This window comes from Drosophila persimilis, unplaced genomic scaffold (assembly GCF_003286085.1).
Source record: "Drosophila persimilis strain 14011-0111.01,24,50 unplaced genomic scaffold, DperRS2 tig00000002-arrow-pilon, whole genome shotgun sequence".
NCBI lineage: Eukaryota > Metazoa > Arthropoda > Insecta > Diptera > Drosophilidae > Drosophila > Drosophila persimilis.
Genome location: NW_020825289.1, coordinates 19,754,941 through 19,775,278, shown reverse-complemented (window position 1 = coordinate 19,775,278; position 20,338 = coordinate 19,754,941). Strand labels below are relative to the sequence as shown.

The 20,338-nt window shown below is 41.1% G+C and overlaps 1 protein-coding gene across 6 annotated transcripts in view; it reads right to left on the bottom strand.

Annotated features, from left to right (window-relative positions):
* Nucleotides 1-5,614: 5,614 nt before the first annotated feature.
* Nucleotides 5,615-20,338, bottom strand: part of LOC6604707 (muscleblind-like protein 2a) — an 85,252-nt gene continuing 70,528 nt past the window's right edge. For 2 of the 6 annotated variants that reach the window (XM_026985696.1, XM_026985697.1), the window contains exons 5-6: nt 18,455-18,496; nt 15,893-17,938 (exon numbers count right to left, since the gene is read on the bottom strand). In XM_026985696.1, coding sequence (XP_026841497.1) covers nt 15,893-17,938; nt 18,455-18,496 — 2,088 coding nt within the window. Of the gene's footprint in view, nt 6,532-7,122; nt 7,208-9,273; nt 9,333-15,892; nt 17,939-18,454; nt 18,497-19,781; nt 20,097-20,338 lie in introns of those variants that run through there. The other 4 variants (XM_026985699.1, XM_026985700.1, XM_026985701.1 and 1 more) reach the window with 4 other exon arrangements.

Genomic DNA, 20,338 nt, shown 5'->3' with positions numbered 1-20,338 from the left:
GGCCGCCCATGCCCCCAGGTGTGGCATGTCGGCGTGCTGTGTAAATATTTGGCTTTACACTATTTAAATTAACCAAAACAATTCTCCTTTGACCTCGCTACCCCCCAGTGAGTGGGTGTGGGTGTATTTTTAATTAATGTGATTAAAATAATTTAATTACCATTCACCCTCTCACACCGTTCTCTGCCGCACTTTGCTTCGAGGGGTTTTGTTTTTTTAAATTACCTTTAAGTGACAATTAAATTTTAATTTTTTCCGTGCGCCAAAAGGGACAACGGCAGCGACAACGAGACGTAAACATAAACGCCACGTTACGTGTTATGTACAGCGGGAAATGATTCTTACGATGCCACAGCAACAACCGTACCACATGTCTCATCAACGTCAATGTCCCTCTCTCTCTCTCTCTCTCTCTCCGCACGACATTCGCCAGCGAAAGAGACAGAGTGACTGCAGAAAGAGAAGGGTGGAGGTATCATTAACAGCATCATGGGGAAAGTGACTGTCCCTACATATCGTGCTACGAGTATCCGTATACTTTGTCAATTTCTGTCTGACATCCGTGGGGGGGGTATGAAGGGGATATGTAATAAAGCAATTTCAGTGTTAATTTTTAATGCCCTGACCGTGCAACCCCCCAGTGGCTGCTCTCACTACGCTTTATAGTGCGGCCAATTAATGTCAGGGATATGAGGGATAACCGCTGAAGGGTTAAGGATTAAGTAAAAGTGTCCCTCCCATATGCCGCATAAAGATTATCCATGGTTGGTGCATTGTTCCCGCCCCATTACTCAATAGATCTATTTTTTGCGACCACTGGGACTGCTGCGGCAACTAATTGCAACAGTTACGATGGACTGCGTGCTGCAATATGGCGCCAGGAGTCCGAAGATGGAGACCGAAACGGAGACAGCACGCGTTGGTGTGTGAAATAGACAACTTACGTGCCACTCTATGTATATGTATGTGTGTGTAGGTGAGGGTGGAGTGGGTTGGAGTGGGGATAGAACGAAAGAGTTTCGTTTCGACTCGTTTTTTGCACATTTTTCACTGCCACATGGCAGGTTCATGTCTCTGGCGCTCACTATTTCAGGGGGTTTTTTTCCAGCTTGCAGGTTTTTCAACACTGGCACTTGGGGAATTTTACGTGTGGCATTCACCTCTTTCCCCCCTGCCCTGGAGGGCGTGTGCTCCCTTTGTCGGGCTTTCTTTGCAGTTTGCGGTCCCTGCGGTGAGGTCGGACATTATGCATGTGGGCCGGGACCGGCCGGGTCGGGTCGTACATCCTACAATTTGCATTCCCAAGTATTTCCGCCCAGCTGCTGGTGATGACAATCCTCCATATAGCCTCCTCCTCCTCCGAATAAAAAATACACTTTTCTTTTTGTAATTTATTTGTTGTGTTTTATTGTATTTCATTGTTTTTTGTTTGTTGATGTTGTTCATTGATGTTTGTTGTTGTTGTTGTTGGGTTTTTTGTTCATGGTTTTCATTTCATTTTACTGCTAAATAACTTTAAATGTTGTATTTTGTTTCATTATCATTATCATTATCAATATCAATATAATTTCATTCATATACCAGTTTTGTAGTTGTTCTTTTTGAACCAAAACTTTCGCTTGCCTGCACTTCACTCTTCTACTCTATCGTCCCCCTTCTACGTCGTTGTTGTTGTTGCAGTTGCAGTTGCAAGACCTCGCTTTACCTTGCCTTTCTTTACATGTATAATAACTAAATTTGTTCTTTTATAATAATAAATATAATAATCATAATAATAATAATCATAATAATAATAGTTAATAATGATTCTGTTTATTAAATATTTTTAAAAAATGTTCGTTTTTTTTGTTGTTGTTTGTGATTTTGTTTTTTTTTTTTTATTTTTGTAGGAGTATAAGTATCATCGCTATCTTTATCAATATCCTCGACCACAATCTGGCCCGCACTTTCATTATTCTGCATTTTCCTTATTTTTTTTGTTGTTTGTTCGCTTAAATATCTATTATTTCAATTCATCTTTATTTTGTTGTTTTTTTTTTGTAGTTGTATATGTGTATAGGTAATTGTATATACTAGTTCATTAATGTATAATATAATATAATATAATATATTTGTTTAATACAATGTATATATACTATATATTTATATATATGTAGTATATAAAAAAAGTAAAACAAAACTACAAAAATATATTTTATGAACACAAAAACTAAACAACAAACAATGTTCTTCTGCTCCTTTCTCCTCCTCTTTTCGCGAATATCACAAAACAAAACAAAGAACGACAAAGGACTTGAAAATCATACACCGATAAAAACTTGACTAAATTATAAAAAAACAAAACATGAGGGAGTTGGGGGTTACGGGAGGGGGGTAGGGGGGGCGTAATCCCCTGCCAAGAACATAGCGAAAATTCGTTGATATCACCTGACAAAAATGAAAGAGAACTACTTTACAGGACACACAGTATACGGCGTATACACGGCCCGTGCTTTATCCATTTAGTGTAATCTTAAATTACGGTTTTACTCTACACCGAACCAGAGCCAGAACCAGAGCGGAGGCGGAACCGGAACCGGAACCGGAACCGGAGCTGCCATTTCGCTCTGGATCCACGTAGTAGCAATCAATTTTCATGTTTTCATTATGTTGCAACATTTAGTTTTGTTTTTTTTTTTTTGTTTTTGTATTTTTCGTATTGTAGTTTCAGTTTTTGTTTTTACTTTTCAATAAACACATCACATCATATTCACAATTAATAATCATAATGATCTAATATAGTATAAACTAAAGTTAACAATAATAACTATGACTTACAGTGAGAGGAGAGACTCTGCACATCCTGTAACTACGTTCAATATTTTCGACCTTCCCTCTCTAGAGAGCGAGAGAGAGATAGTCAGATATATATTCTATACGAGACTGCGCCATGTACAAGCCATGTCAAGTGTGTATGTGTGTGTGTGTGTGTGTCATGTAGTGTTGTGTAGTGTTTTGTAGTGTTGTGTAATATGATTCGATTAAGGCAAATAAAAGTTTCGTTTCTAGTTTACAAACTCGTGCTATGCTACCTGCCACGCGATCTACTCGTACACCCGTTAAGTACTCGGTTCTTAGACCTCGCAAGAAGTCCCTTATGGTACAATGATCGATCCTATAGGTGTCTGTATGCATGTTTATCTTAGTAACTACGATTTCCATTTTTCGTTTATTCTTATATTTATTTTTATTTTTTCTTTTCTCAGTTTATTTTCATATTTAAGAACATTTTTTGTTTGTTTTTGGTTTGCCATTTTGCAGCTTATTGTTTTCTTCATTTGTTTGTTATTACAATAAATGTTAGTAACTGTTTAAAATGTCGACAAGTTTTCTTTTAGTTGTTGAAAATCTACTAATATATATATATATGTGTGTGTGTGTGTGTGTGTGTGTGTGTTTTAGTTTATTTAATTTTATGTTTGTTATTTTTTATTTGTTTACAACTCCTCCACTTGCTGTTGCTGTTGGGTTTGGTTGTTGTTGGGTGTTGCACATAGATTTAAGGTCTGCTTATAATGGACGGAAACTTATTAGGCATTTTTTTTTCATTAGTAGGAAAGTACGAGGAAAGATCAGCAGGAAAGGATCGTTCCATTAACTATAGGCTTAGGCTTCGAAGAGAGAGAGCGAGAGAGCTGAAAGTGGACTACGTAACTACGAGTGAGAGTCGGAGAGAGACAGAGAGATGGAGAAAGTCATGGTTTGGTATGGTTTGGTATGGGAATGGATGAGAGAAAACAAATTTCCGTATATTATAACCAGCCCTTAAACGTACATGTACATAAATCTTGTTATTGTTGAACAATCCTTAGCTAAATGTCGATTATTATATTATGTGTCTTCCAAGCATGGAATTGCAATTAAAAATTATCTTTTATCTTTCATCTTTTATCTATGCAACGCCTGCTGGTGCATTTATCTGTGTGTTCTGTGTTTCGGTTCTTTATTTGATTTCCCATTTTCTTTCAATTATTATTATTATTATTAATATTATTATTCTCTCCTTTTGTTTCTTTAAAAGATCACATTTCATGTTTTAGTTGCCATTAGTAAATATATATATATATGTATCAATCAATATATTCTTGATTCATAAATATATGCAAATATATGTACTATGTGTATATGCATGCATGTATGTATGTTTGGTTTTTTTTTTTTTTTCTTGTATATGTATAATAAGTAGTTTCCATTCTGCAATTTATTGTAACTCGAGAAAACTCCCACAGAAACATACAAACGAAGATCCAAACGGGATCAAACAGGCGTGATCCAAAATTCTGAAATAAAATCTATAGATACAGATAATTTCGCATAGAAAGATATATGTATATTTGCAGAGTAGGTTTCTGGGGAATCTGTTTATAATTTTCTAGAGATTTTCAGCTAAACTTTTCCAAAAGAAAACAAAAAAAAAAACACAAACATTTGCTTTGCAGAAATGCCTATCGTTGCAGATTTGATTAAATTTTCCCTTTTTGTTGTGTATAAAAAATATGACTTCTCTTTTGCTGTTTGTTATTACAAAATGTAAAAAAAGGATTATGGTTTTTTTTTTTGCTTTAGTTTATCTGGTTTCTGGCTTCTAATACACACACATCTCTGGATCGTTTGCCTCTCGTTTTGTTGTTGTTGTTGTTGTTGTAGTAAATCGTTGTTGCAAAAATAGGACGTGACTGTACTTTATTTCCATCTTTATGGTAATCGTTATGATTATTGGTATATATATATATTAGTTATCCATGGCCTATTCGTATTCTGTTGTTGTTTTGTTTTTGTTTTGTTTTTTTGATTAATTTTGACTATTTTTCCCCCCCCTCTGAAGTGTCTGTCAGGCTTAACGTTAGGCTAATATTAACACTCCTCTTGATTATAGACTTTCGATTACTATTTTGTTGTTTTTTTTTGTTTTTGTTTTTGTTTGCCTTGAAATATGGAACACTAGAGTTTTAAAATAGTTTGTAACTAATTTTATTTCAACTGCGTTTCAATCTTCGCTTCGGTTTTTATTTATTTTTTATTTTTATTTCAATTTTTAATTGCTAATCTTTTTTTGTTTTTGTTTTTTGTTTTTCATTTAACAACACTAAACACTCTCTGTTTTTTTTTTATATATTTTGTTTTTGTTTAATTTTTGTTTTAATTTAATTTTTTAGAGTCTTCACTCAGTATTTTCCCCACTTGATGCATGCCACACACACACACACACACACACACACACACACACGGTAGAGTCTTTGCTTGAAGTAAGAAAAAGATCTTTTGGATTTGTAAATAGTTTCACTTTTTGTGTGTGTGTGTGTGTGTGTGTGTGTGTGTGTGTGTGTGTGTGTGTGTGTGTGGAGACTGTAATTCCAAAGTTTTGGTTTTGATTCGTTTTCAATGATTGTGTGGCGTGTGGCGGGTGGCATGTGGAATATTCTAGAAAAGTATCTATAACTGTGATGTGATGTGTGGAGACTTTTGTATTCAAAGGATTCGAAAGGAATTAATTACGTGAGAGATTGGTACAATACAAAAAGGCCCCCACCCCCACCCCCAGCCGCTTCTCTGGCGCTGCTCTGCCGCCTGCCAGTTAGATGCAAGTCGATGGCGCCACGACCGTGGGTCCTGCTGCTGCCGGCGCCACACTGATCGTGGTGGCCGGCATGGCCGTCACTGTGGTGGCCACCACTGTCCCCAACTGGGGCTGATAGTGATGGTGCCCCACATAGGTGGCGTGCGGCTGCTGGGCGGTGTACTTCAGCAGGTGGTGCTGCTGGGGGGCCGCCTGCAGCGAGATGAACGGCGCCGCCTGGATGGGGATGCAGTTCGAGTTGTAGTCGCTGCTCAGCACCAGAGTGGGCGTGGCATCGGTGTAGTAGGCCGGGGCCGCCTTCAAGTAGGTGGCCGTTGTGGGGGCGGCGGCATACTGCTGCTGGGGCGTCGGCATGGTGGCCGTCGATGTGGTGGACAGAGTCGTGGCCGACGAGAGGGTGGGCGAGGTGGCTATCGAGCAGGAGGACGACGACGAAGCCGACGAGGGGGAGTAGGGCGAGCTGCAGTGGTAGGTGATGTGTGGATGTGGATGTGGCTGTTGCTGCTGTTGCTGTTGTTGCTGCTGCTGCTGCGGCTGATAGATGCTTTTGTTCTGGTAGTAGTTGCCGTTGCTGTGGTAGCTGTACTGCTGCTGTAGCGGCTGCTGCTGCTGCTGCTGCTGCTGTTGTTGTTGCTGCTGCTGTTGCTGTTGCTGCTGTGGCTGTTGTTGCGGCTCAATGATGATCAAATTTCCAGCGCCATTAAAGCCAGAATTGGGACCGACAGCAGCTGCAGCTGCAGCAGCAGTGGCCTGCTGTTGCTGTTCGTTTGGATTTGTGATCATGGCAGCCATGATGTTGGCCGGCGGCAGGACAATGGGTATGTGATAGTATTTACACTGCTTGCGGCGGCACTGGCTGTTGGCATGATCGCGGCAGACAGCAACACGTTGATCAATCACCTCGACCTTGTCATCTGCGCGGCGTGCGTGGAAAGAGAACGGGACACAAATTAGTAAGGCACACACCACACATACAGAGTAAAGGCGGTTTGGATTGACTAGAAAACGGTGAAAGGTCTTTCAAAAAATATCGTTTCATGGCCGTATGAGAGCATGAGGGGACGAGGAGTGGGACACGGAGACATTCTATCGTAACAAAACCCTTGTGAAAGTCATCCGATCTTCGATCTCTACATTGTTTTTTTTTTTTTTATCATTTTCTCTGGTGTATTTCTTTGTGTGTGTTTGTAATAGATATATCCTTCGATTAAGCCAAAACGAAAATCGAAATAAAACCAAAAAATAACAGTACACAGAAATTGATTTTCCCAAAAAATTCAATAAAAAAAACGTCAGCCAATTGCAGCGGTAAAAAAATGAATGTTCGTGTTTTCCTAACTACAAATCAGAATAAAAGTCGGAAGTCGGAAAGGTCTTCTCAACAAATCTCTAGAATAAGAAAGCACTAAAAGCATATATGTATGTGAGTATAAAAGAAGGGAAAGTAAGGAGAAAGTGGATACAGGGGGTACAGAAGGTACAGAACATAAGGCACATGCACTTACCTTCAGTTAAATGAACGAATCTACAATTTAACCGACTGCACATAGATCTATTAAAATCTTGGCACACCGGGAGGGTGTCCAGTAACTAGATTATCGATTTTTGAGGACATGAGGTTGGTTTTTGTTTCGTGTCGGGGGGATATGTATGGCAGGATGCAAACGGTAACCGAATTGAGAGGAAAATCATAAAGGTTTTTTTTTTTTGTTTTCAAACATAATTTTTTGTGTTGTTTTTGTTGGTTTTTGGGGTTTTTCGGGGAATAGGTATTTTTTTTTTGATATATCATCGGTTTTTTCAGTTTCGAAAAAAAGAGAAGAGCAGAAAAAAGAAAAGAAAAAGAGCACAAATTAGTTATATTGTTATAATATTTGAAAATGGTTAATGGTTTTTTTTTTTTTTTTTATAATAAATACTTTTTTTTTTTTTTTTTTTTGGTTTTTCGGGTTTACAATTGCTTTGATGGTTTTTGGGTTGGTGGATGTTCCGGATGTTAGTCGTTGTTAAATATCACTAACTAACTATTTATGGTACTATATAATAACTGTAACTGGTTCGTTTTTTTTCGGTTTTCGGTTTTCACATGGGTATTTATTTAATGTTAATCTAGTTTTCTGTTCGACTTAAATACTGTAGAAATTGTAGTTCTCTAGGAGGAAATGCGTAAGGTAGAAATAAATCATAAAAATGGCATCGCAAATGAATCAAAAAAAAATGTCTCTGGACGGGTTTTGTGATTCCGCCGTAAGGGGCACTTGATGTGGGGCGGAGGGGGTGTTTGTGTGTGTTTGTGGATCTTAAAGGAAACTTAAACGCAGAGCTTAGAAATAAAGTTTGCCACGAAATAAAACACATTCGGGGAAGCAGCAAGTATTTTTTTTTTAATTTTTTTTATGTAAAACTGAGCGAAGAAAAGCCGGACAAAGCTGGAAAAAGCCCATAAAAAGCCTATAAGAAACCTCGTTTTTTTTGTTGTTGTTGTTGTTTTTTTGTTATATTCTGTTCTGCTCACTCACTCGGTAATGGAGGGGGGAAATACAAGAAATGTGATCTGAATCTTAGGTTCTACTTGGGGGGCGATACTAGAAGGCTGTAACAATTACATATCCTAATAGGCGGCACTAGAAATATAAGAGAAAAGAGAGAGAAGAGAGAAAAAAAAGAGAGAAAGAGAGAGAACGTATTACATACGTTGGGTTAATTTTTCTTTACCATCATTATGTCAGGGCTGCGAGTGCGACAGAGACAGAGACAGAGAGGAAACAAAAACCAAAGCTGCCGAAAGCCAAAAAGAAATTTCAAGCCTCACAAAGAGAGAGAGAGAGAGGGAAAACAATAACGAAAGCAGCCGAAAGCCGAAAAACTGCAAGTCGAGAATTCGAAATTCGAAAGTCGAACTTCGCTTGGAAGGCAGAGCAAAAGAGTTTGCGAGAGAGAGAGAGAGAGAGAGAGGAGCAGGCAAAAATCAAAATCGAAGAGAGGACGATCGATGCACACGAAAAGCTAAAGCTAAAGCTTAAAAGCTTGCGCCAAGCCGAAGCCGAAGCAGCACGCACAGAGACGAGCAGAAGGAGTGGGCGGTGGGGGAGGGGAGTGTTTGGGTTCGGACTCGACCTCTTTCATACCTAATTATGTAAAAGGTGCCGTTCATTAGCATCGGACTCTGAGTGTACAAGACGCCCCGTTCCGGTTGGGCTATGGAGAGAATACACAGATACATATACATACAATACATATATACATATACAGTAAAGGAGTAGAGCTCTGTCGATGACGAGTGTGTGTGTCAGCGTGTGTGTGTGTCAGGTGTGTGTTTGTTTGTTTGTTTAACAACTGCGCTAACAGCTATGACACAGAGGTGTGCCTCCTGACATCATCCTCAACGTCCAACGTCCAACGTCACTGGGCAACGCCTTTGGCAGTGGCTTCGCTCCGTGGCGCACTCTGCCGCCGGCGCTTTTGTCTGAGGGAGCGGCCGCCGAGCTTTTAATTTGATTAACACGAAGGATGGACATACAGCTACACTTTCTTAGCTTCTACTTGCTGCTGCTCCCAGTTTGTGTTTTATTTCCTTGACGGGGGCGGGGGGGTTCTTAAGATTAACAATCGGCAGGCGGGAATGTGGGGGGCGGGGGGGCGGGCTAGGCCTGTACCTGTCCACTGGCATCCGTGTAGATGACACAGGAGGCGTTGAGGGGTATTTTCTGATTTGCTATTCAGCCATGATTGTATTATTGTATCATAAAGCCGAAAAACATGCCGCAAAACGCAATGATAAATATTTATATATGGTATATGGTAGCACACACACACACAAAATGCGTATGCGTATGTGTGTGTGTGTGTGTGTGTGAATGTGGTGCAAGAGAACAAAACACATAATCGGTTTTAATTTTGGGGGTTTTGTATTTTTTTGGTTTTGGTTTTTAGTTTCGTTTTGGTTTTCCATGCAGCATTTCAATCCAAAATTCCGTGCGTGATTGCAGTTATTGATAAATTAAATATATGTCAATATTTTGTTTCATGCAAAAAAATGTGAGAGAATTGTTTATATTTGTTTATATTTTTGGCGCATGTGTGTGTTAGCATGTAAAAAAGAGGTAGAAAAATGATTGAAAAATGAATATTCTGTGTGTATAAAATCCATTGAAGAAATGAAAATAAATTAGTTGTTTTTTCTTTTCTTAAATATTTGCATTATTTAAAGTCTTAAAATTAGGCTGGCGAAACAACAAGCCACACACACGACTGGGGCAAGAACAAATAGTATCCTGGGGTGTGCAGAAGGACACGAATTAATAAATGTTAACATGCCATCCTTGGCCTGTACGTAATTAACTGTTTGCCTTCGGTTCGTGCGGCTTGTTGTTTGTTGTTGCAACAAAGGCGGCAGGTGGCACTTAAAACTATCGAGGATTATGGACAGTCCGCGGAGTGGGCAAGCAGCAGGCAAATTATAAAACAGTAGCATACTCTTTGGCGGGGGCGGGGGCGGGTTTGGGGTGGCAATGGCAGGAAATATGTATGTAAAAGCCAGGTTAGCGGCAGAGTTAGGTTCACGCTGCAAATAAAAAGGTAATTAGAGAAAAAAAAAAACAAGTAAAAACAACGAAAATGAAGCAGGAGACTAAAGCCGGTTGCAAGCAGCAAAACTGAAACAAAAAACTCTGAAATAAAAACAAGGCATTAAAAGTATTTAAATAAATATATATGTATATGCGCCAGCAGCAATTCGAAGCGCATTTCAAACTGTAGCCAAAAGCACTGTAAATGAGCCAAAAGGGGGCGTGGCAGGGAGCAGGGACATCACACACAGAGAATAATAATGCAAATACTTACTAAATACAATACAAACAAGCCTGCAAAAGTCAATAAAATCTCATAGATAGATAGATATACGATATTGAAAAGAGAAAACTTGGATAAACTTTCTTCGGTGGAGGGAGGTTTACCATTTTGCCTGTCTGTGTGTGTGTGTGTGTGTGTGTGTGTGTGAGAGTGAGTATTATGGGACTATATATATATATATGTATTTATTCTTGATCTTCCAGCACGGGCAAAAGTTGAAGCAGTTGTACGATACGATACGATACGATATATATTAGATGTTGTCGTTCTCAAGCATTTCTCGCACGTGTGTCGCTTCCACAAAGCAAAACTTCAACCTAGAAAGCACTTTTTGCCACTACAAAAATTATCTAAATATGTGTGTTTGTATGTGTGTGTGTGTGTGTGTTACATTTTTCTCACATCCTGCTGTGGCGAAAAAAAGAAAGAAAAAGTCAGTTAAAAAATACAAAACAACACAAAAAAAAATAGGACACATGTTAATAACATATTTCTTATGTGTGTGTATGTGTGTGTGTGTGTTTGTTTGTGTGTGTTTTTGGGCTAGGAAAATCGTACATCAATCTCCGATCGAAGCTGTTAAACGACAAACGAGAATCTACGAAAAACAAAATGTTATTAGACATACTTAGCATCTATTTATGTATATATGATTGCACTCTATATATGTATATATACTATATATAGCGGGAATCAGGGTGTAGGGGGGCGGGGGGCGGGGGCAGGTGCACCAGCTTACCTTAGGAGTGCGCTTACCATACCACATGCCACTTGAGCAGAAGCCATACTCGAGAGTTATATACTTATGTGTGTGAGCAAAACGGAATGTATGTATTACATATATACTTATGTAGATATATCGTTCTCCCTCGCGTGGGTGAGAGCGAGGCAGAGAGCGAGTACGAGAGCGAGAGCGAGCGATACAGAGAGAAAGATGCGTATATATAGAGGATGGAAAGATACAGCCACTGGTTTCAATACACATCATACTCATGTTCAAATCGGTAGAATACTTGCTACAAAAAAGTTCTGGTTTTTTCATTGAGCACATGCTGAAAAATTACACAACAAACGAATCAAGAAAATCGAATCGAAACTCATTAAAAAATCAAACCAAAATACTTCTCGCCGCAAAAACATCATCCAGCGATCGACAGCAGAGAGAGAGAGAGAGACAGAGCTACTACTGTACTTGATTTTTGCAATGAGGCCAAAGAAAAGGCTTCGAGGGAAACTTGGATCATTGGGTATATTTTGAGACCTTTGGAGGTCCTGAAAAGGGGCCCAAATCTGGGCGGAGAAACTCTTTCCCTGATTATGGGACATTCCACTTCTGTTATTGTGGGAAATCCAGTGAAAAGAGAGAGGAAGAACTGGTGGTTCTTAAAGTGTTAAAGGCAGAACCGAATAGGCTAGAGGCTAAGGCTTATTCCCTCCTCTTTGAACATGGAAAATGTTCTGAACTTTGTTCGTAAAAATGCCAAACTCCAACTATTCCATAAGATTTATTTTCCTGAGTATTTTCGGGGCCTTCAAACCAAAATCAGAGTATTTAATAGGCACGCGGAAATGATACATAAATTATTCGAAGCATTTTCTTTGAAAACATTACAAAAAGCGCTTAACTCTAGAGAGTATCTTCGGGTTTATTAAGCCATACAGTAATATTTCTCTGGCAAAAAGTGTGTTTCTACCAAAAGGATAAAAGAGGTGGCTAAAGTGGTGTGTGTGTGTGGATATATGGTCGAGCAGAGCAGAGAGCACACATTGAGAGCGGAGGATTGTTAAATGTAAAAGAAGCGTAAGAAAAGTACAAGTATTTTTGGCGGCCTCGCACGTGAGCAAAATGAGTAATACCAACTTAGGAATAAATAATAAACTATATGTTAAACAGTTAGAGAGAGAGAGAGACAACACACGGCAAAACAGTTGTTTTTTTTAATGGATTAGTAGTGGGTGAGACAGAGAGAGAGAGAGAGAAACGGAGAATGTTAGTTTCGGTTGTTTTTTTTTTTCGATCACTTTCCAAGGTTCAAGGTTCGAGGTTCAAGGTTCGATGTTCAAGTAAAAGAAGCCAACAAGTTGTTTTTTACGGTTTTTACAATAAAACGTATATAATATAATTTCAATATAATTTGTTTTTTTTTTGTTTTGTTTGTTTTCCTTTTATAATCGTACGACTAATGTTAGCACATACATATAACATATATTCATAGGTGTGTGTGTGTGTGTGTGTGTTTGTGTGTGGTTGTGTGTCTGTGTGTGTGTTTATTGCTTGTTTATAGGCGTGTGTATACATTATATATGTATGCATGTCTGGTTAAATATGTCATGAATTCAATTTGTTCGATAAACATCGTTTTGTTCTTCTTCTTCTTCTTATGCAACATGCATTTTTATATCTGCCATATATATATATTTTTTTTCCTCTTTTTTTTCTCACATTTGTGGTCGATGATGAAAGCAGAAATTACTCTAAATCGTATAGTGTTTCTCTCAGTGTATGTGTGCTACAAATAAATAAAAATAAATGGAGAGAGAGAGAGTGCGCCAATAAACTACGTTTTGCTACGTTTTGGACGGTACTGTACTTTTGTCTATCGAGAGAAAACAAGATCTAAAAAAAGAAGAAGCCTCTAAATGTGGTTTCTGTAATTCAGCAAAAAGTCCTCGCTTATCCCTAGTCTTTGTATTTGTATTCTTCTCGTTTTAACGGCACTTCTATATTGTATTTTGTAATTGAAGCAGTTCTTGTGTGTGTGTGGGGGGGGAGAGGCTCTATTTTTGGGTGCTTAAGCGGAGTAAAATATGTCTTAGATTCTGGAATGCATGTCATTTGTTATTTGTATTATCTTTGCGCCATGCAGTGGAGATTGTGTTCTTGCTGTTAGTTTTCTGTTGGGTACAACACACATACATATGTATATATATAGTATATATAGTAAATGTTAGGCAAGACATACATATAGAGGATATAAGACATAGATATTGGGAGTACAGTCTCGCTGCATGTTTAAGCATCGTTCTTATCGAGTATAGTTTGAATAAGCCAAGCAATTAGCTGGCCCACATAGGCATACATTCAGATACAGATAAATATGGTACGATATATATTGCTCAGAGGTTTACAACTATTATATAGATATATAGATCTCTCTACCGTTAGCGTACTCATTTTGCTTGCCATTGCCATTATACTAAGAGCTAAAACATATACAGATGTAAGAAGATGATGAAAAGGGTTCAGGAGGGGGGGGGGGAAAGCTCTAGGGGGCGTGGGGCGTGTATACGAGTGCTGCTCTGCCGTTAAGCGCAAGTGTATGTGTCTGTGTGTTTGTGTGGGGGGTGGTTTTTCTTGGTTTTATTCCGGATATATCGTAGTACTTAAAGGGTTGGAATGAATGAGAAAAGCGGCACAACGGAAAAACTAAATCAAATCGAATAAAGTCGAATACCAACACACAGAATAGGATATATATTTGTTGTTGTTGTTGTTTGATAGATAAAAACACGATATATATTTCAAATAAAACATTAATAAAAACTATCGAAACTATAAATTAGAATTAGAATTAGGATAAGAATTAGTGGCAAAAACACATTAAAAATCTGTTTAGAATTACTTCAATTAAGAACAATTTTACAGAGAGAGAGAGAGAGAGAGACAGAGATTATAGTATTTATCATAACATAATGTAAGGATGTTTCTTTTTTTTTTGTGGGCTGTGGGGTGCTGGTGGGGCGTGTGTGTCTAAGACTTAGGTGAGTGCGCGCAAGTCAGTGGCAAAAAATTTTATTTCTATTTTTTGTTTTTTGTTTTTCTTAATAAATTATTTATGTAATAACTACATTAAAAACTGGTTTCTTTTACATAAAATATATATAAATAAAACATAAAAATTACATATGTAAAGAAGATAGAAAGAGAGCGAGGGAGAGAAACTGATAAACTGATAATCACACGAGAGATCTAACTTAAAAAAACTTAATTCTGTTTGCCAATGATTTTATTCTTTTTAACATTTGATTACAGAAAGAACAAACATTTACAAATACATTGAAAGATAGCGATAAGGTGTGTGTGGGTGTGTGTGAACGAAAATGAAAAAGAAAAGTTTTACATACTTCTTTTTTGGGTTTAAATTTTTGAAAAACATAATGTTGATTAATGAATTAATTAATTTTGAAGGGTGGCTTAAGAGTGTGCGTGGTGTGTGTGTGTGTGTGTTAGAGAGTGATATCTGTGGTTTAGTGAGGCTTTAAATATACGATTACAGATCGTTCTTTCTTCTCTTACAGAGTCTGTATGGGTGTATGGGTGTATGAGCGGATGAGCGTGTGTGTGTGTGTGTGTGTGTTAGAAGAGTACAGAGTGTGTGGGGTGTGGGGTGTGGGCTGTGGGCTGTGGGGGTGTGTATAAATATAGTAGATAGTAGCAGCATACAGCACGTACAGCTATGATGTATGTATATCGTATAAGTAGTAGTATTTCTATATAACTAGACAATATTCCGTTACGTTATGCACAATTCTCTCGTTGCTCAACAATTTAATTAAAACAATTACAACAGCATTCACGATATTTATGGCCGCTATCTATGTAAACATTTAAGGAGAGACAGCGATAGCGAGAGCGCGCTCAAGAGATGACGGGGTGAAGAGCAATAGAGGAACGGTTACTGCATTTATGCGAGTGCGACTGCAACAGCAACAGCAGCAGCAGCAGCAGGCGGATCTGTATAGAGCTTTCGGAGAGCCAGCTCATCGAGAGAGCGAGAGCCAGCGCTCATTCTGGCGTGAGTGAGCAACAACAGCAGCAGCAGCTGGGATTGATTTTTTCGCCTTTGTTTGGTGTGCTGGCGGGGGGGAGGGGGGGTGTGCTATCACATTGCCTTTCGCCGATCTCCCTATTCTTATCTTCTTTTGTTTCTGTTTAGCGTTTGACTAATTTCTAACCAGAGAAGGAACTTAAGTAAATCTATCATCATCTTCGTCTTCGTCTTCTTCCTGTCGTGTGTCTCTGCTCTCTGAAAGCTTTTCGAAAGCTTCTCTTCTTCGTTGTCTTACAAGTCCACAGTGAGGTTTGTGTTTCCTTTCGTTAATAACTTAATGGCAAAAGAGTTTTCGTTCGTTGCAAGCTGCGCGGCATTTGTGTTAGTACGAGGGGGGCGGGGGCCGGGGGGGGGGGCAGGGCAGCATGCGCGCTTGTGTTAGTGGGGAGGGGTGGGAGAGCTTTTTCAAAGCCTTCTTGTGCGCGATCGAGGGTTACGATGGGGGGTTGGGGGCGTGGGGGGGTCTAAAAACTAAAGTCTAATCGTTCTACTTCTGAGGCACATATTTCTCACGTCTTCGATGTGTGACGGGAGAGCTTTTAAGTACAGTTGTGTCTTGTGTGTGGGGGGGGGGAGGCGTGGGGGTCCCTTTTTAGGACGTCTTCATCTTCTTGTAGGGATTCAGACCTGGGGCTCCCCCCTGGGCGGCCGCAGCGGCGGCAGCTGCTGCTGCTGCTGCAGCATACTGCTGCGCCGCTGCCGCCTGACTCGAGGGCATGGCATAGGCCGCGGCATATCCGGCGGCGGCTGCGGCCGGAGCGGACATTACGCCCGGATAGAAGTAGCCCTGGGCTCCGGCATACTGCATGGGCGAGGGGGCACGCAGCAGGGCGCCAGAGGCGGCCGCAGGCCCCGACAAGTACTGCGGCGCCTGGCCACCGCCAGCGCTGGCCGAGCGGAGGGGCGTGCCAGGCGCCATGGGCGTGGACATGCCCGAATTGGGCAAGGATCCCATCTGCCGCATCTGGGCCTGGGCATGGGCCTGGGCCTGGGCCTGAGCCTGCATCTGCAGCAGGGTGGCCATGGAGACGGCCTGCGGCTGTGGCGCCTGAACGGGCTGCGGGGCAGCTGCAGCGGCCACGAATCCCTTGTTGAGGGTCATGCCTGTGTAGGCGGCCGCCGAGTGGGATCCCGACTTGCCCGCCGCCGCCGCCGATGCGGCACTGGCCACCTTGAGGGCGTAGTTCTTTTGGGCCACCTCCTTGGCCAGGGCAGCGGGATCGGCATAGTAGCCGCCAGCGGCTGCCGTGGGCTGTGTGTGCGTGAGTCCTGCAGCGGCCGCATATGCGGCATAAGCCTGCTGAGCATAGGCCGCTTGTGCCTGAGCCTGGGCCTGGGCCTGGGCCTGCGCTTGGGCCTGCTGCTGCTGCTGGTGCTGCTGGTGTTGCTGCTGCTGCTGCTGCATCTGGGCCTGGACATAGGAGGGCGTGTTGCCGGCGATGCTCACGATGGAGGAGGTGCCGCTGTTGTAGGGCGAGTACAAATTGGCATAGCTGTAGGCGGGCATGGCATAGTTGATGCGCTGCATACTGGCCTGTGCCTGGGCCTGGGCCTGGGCCTGAGCCTGTGCCTGGGCCTGTGCCTGGGACTGATACGTCACTGTGGGCGCGGTGCTGGTGGGCGTGGGCAGTATCCCAGTGCTGTGGCCATTCATGGAGTACGCGGCATTGCTGGCCCTCTGGTAGGCATCGCCATTGTATTTGCTATAGCCACGAGGGGTCGAGGTCAGGGAGGCCCCACCTGCTGCTGGGGCCTGGTCTGCCTCGTCGTTGAGCGACTCTTCGGGCGGACTGGCGGACTTGATCCGTTGGCCGTTGGTCAAATTGTTATTGATATAGGACAGGTAATTGTTATTGTCCCCATTGGGCGGCTGGGGCACCGGCAGGGGCAGCAGGCTGCTGTCAGTGGGTGGGCTTGGACAGGGGGCGGGTGAGCTGCCACTGGATGAGGTGGCCACTGCTGCTGCTGCTGCTGCTGCCTGTGTCTCCTGTGCGTCTGGGTCTGAGTCTGTGGCAGCTGCAGCTGCTGCTGCTGCTGCTGTTGCAATTGTCTGTGTTGTATTACAATCGATGGGGGGGCTTGGGTTTGGCTTCGATGTTTCATTGTGCTCGTCAGTGTCTTTTGGAATATCATTCTCTTTTTCGTCAGCAGCACCATCGTCAGCTTTATCGTTATCGGTATCGTTATCGTGACTATCGTCACTGGGTTTATTAGTGGGTTCTGCTGCAGCAGCTGATTGATCGTTTGATGCGGTTGTGATTGATGGATTGATGGCAGTAGCAATTACAGCATTTACGTGAATGGCGTTATTGTTATTACTGCTGTTGTTGTTGTTGTTATTATTAATATTATTACTGGCTGTTGTTGTTGCTGTTGTAGTTGTTGTTGTTATGGCGCTACTTAACGCTAATTGTTGTTGTTGTTGTTGTTGTAGTAGTACTTGTTGTTGTTGTTGTTGTTGTGGTTGTTGTTGATGTTGTTGTTGTAGTTGTTGTTGTTGTTGTTGTTGGGGATACTCACATGAGACTGGAACATAGGGCTGCATTAGCTGCTGATACGTAGTCGCACCGGGTTGATACACTGGAATGCCAGACTTCTCTCCAGCTGGACGTTTGAACGGCACCATTCCAGAGAATTGCTAAAGTGAGAGAGCGAGAGAGAGAGAGAGCAATACAGAGAGCCATTAGTTTTCTCTTTGGACCTTCTTTTAGTTTTTTCTACATTCGTTTATATATGTGTATTGATACTTTAACAACAAATTGCTTAAAAACGAGCTTGATTTTGAGTTTTCTTGCTTTCTACTACAATTCTTCTCTTTTCTATGGCCAATTTTCGATCGTAAACGAGAGAGGGAGAGACATAAGAAATAAACGCTATATATATATATATATAAAAAAAACAAAACGAAAAAATAATGAATGAAAGCGAATTCGAAGCAAAATTTCCATGCGAAAGGTAGCGAAAGGGCGCAAAAAGCTGTGAAGGAAAAGCCTTTCTCCGTTCAGCTTTTTTTCTCCAATTTTTTGTCAGGCTCTTTTTTGCATTCAAAAGTTGCGTATTTTATGCAGGATATACATATTTTATGGTGTTTTTTCTTTGGTTGTTGTAATTTTTTGTTGTTGTTGTTGTTGTTGTTGTTTGTTGGAGTACTTACGAAGTTTTCATAGTAAAATGAACCAACCGTTTTAACATCCATCTTTTTGTGGCATTTATCGGATTGGTTTTTGGTTTTTGGTTTTGGTTGATTATTCAGTTAGTGAATGATATAATTTTTTTGATTTGTTGTTGTTGTTGTAGTTGTAGTTGTAGTTGTTGGGGTTATAACGGAATTTGTTGATTGGTTGATTGATGATCAGAGGGTTAGGCGCACACACACATTGATTGCAGATTGATTGAGCGAGAGAGAGAGTGGAAGAGAGAGAGAGAGAGAGAATAATCGAACGGAAGAGTGTGTTGTTGTGTGGAAGATCAAAAATGAAGAGGAACGGAGGGAGAGAGAGAGAGAGAGAGAGAGAGAAGAACACAAATGAAATTAGTGGATATATCCTTCGCACAGTTCAATCAATTATATTCATAGGTATATATATATACTTAGTCCTAAATAGTGTGCGTGGGTGTGGTGGATGGCTGGGTGTGTGTGTGTGTGTGTAGAGGCGATGATGGCGAAAGGATAATCAAGGATATATGCATGTTGCAACTAATTAACCAGCAAAAGCACTTAAACAATTAAGCAACAGCCAACGGCAGCGACTGAGCGACTGAGCGACTGAAAGCGATAGCTGTGGCAGTTGCAGCTGGCAAGTGGCAAGAGGCAGATGGAAAGGCCCAAAAGAAAGAAGACACGCCCCAGCCTTGGCGCATTTATCGGTTAAATCATTTTAATTAACACTTTTGTGCCACGTGAATGGAATGAATCGAGTGCTTGTGCTTGTGATTGATATCATGCCCCTCATGCCCCTCATGCCCCACGCTGTGGAATGCCTGTGTGTATGTATGCTGATTAGTGTGAGTGTGTGGCGGGTTGGGGGCGGGGTATGCTGATAATCAATGTTAATTGAGGGCACTTTGATGTGCAGTTAAGTGACTGAATAAATGACTAAATGAATGACTGAAGGTGTAGTGGGGTTTCGGTGGTTCGAAAGCATTCCAACGGATGTCAAACGGAAGGTTCAACAACAAAAAAACCAAACCCGTATTGTTGGGGGGCGGGCAGGTGGGGGGGGCGGCTAACAGATCGTTAGCTTAAGTGAAATATATTCTTCACCCGCCTAAAAGCATGCAACGTAAATGGAAAACTATTTTCAACAATCAACAAAACAAAAAAAAAGGAAGCATTAAAATCAGAGAATATCAAATGAAAGGCAAAAATCAACCACAAAATGTAAAAAAAACGGAAATCAAACGAAACAAAAGACAGAAAAACGGAAAACAGAAAACACAAAGTGAAAAAAAAGGATAAGAAAAAACAAACAAAAAAATACCAGTGGAAACAGATCTGTGTCCGCTGCCCGCTTCTTGCCCACTTCCAGTGCTGCTGTATGGTGATGGCCCATGACGGCGGCGGCGGCGGCGGCAGCGGCGGCGGCAGCGGCAGCGGCGGCGGCAGCGTTGTTTGTGGTTGTTGTTGTTGTTGATGTGGTTGCGCCACTGCAGTGGATGTTGTTGTTGTTGTTGTTGATGTTGTTCAGCTGTTGTTGCAACTGTTGTTGCTGTTGTTGTTGTTGTTGTTGCTGTTGTTGTAGTTGTTGCTGGTGGTGATGGTGGTGTGGGTGGTGGTGTGCCGTAACAGGTGAGGTCTGTGTGTGTGTGTGTGTGTGTGTGATTTTTTGTGCATTAAGAGAGAGTTTTCCAAATTCCATTATGAATTATAAATGGTTCCATAATATCGAGTGTCGTCACAATTTAATTTTTTTTTTTTTTTTCATATTTTTCCATTTCCCATCAATTATTTAATTTTGTGTCCAATTTTCGAATTTTTTCAGTTTTTTGTTTTTGTGTGCCATCCATCGTTGAAGCGTTTACAGTATGTGTGTGTGTG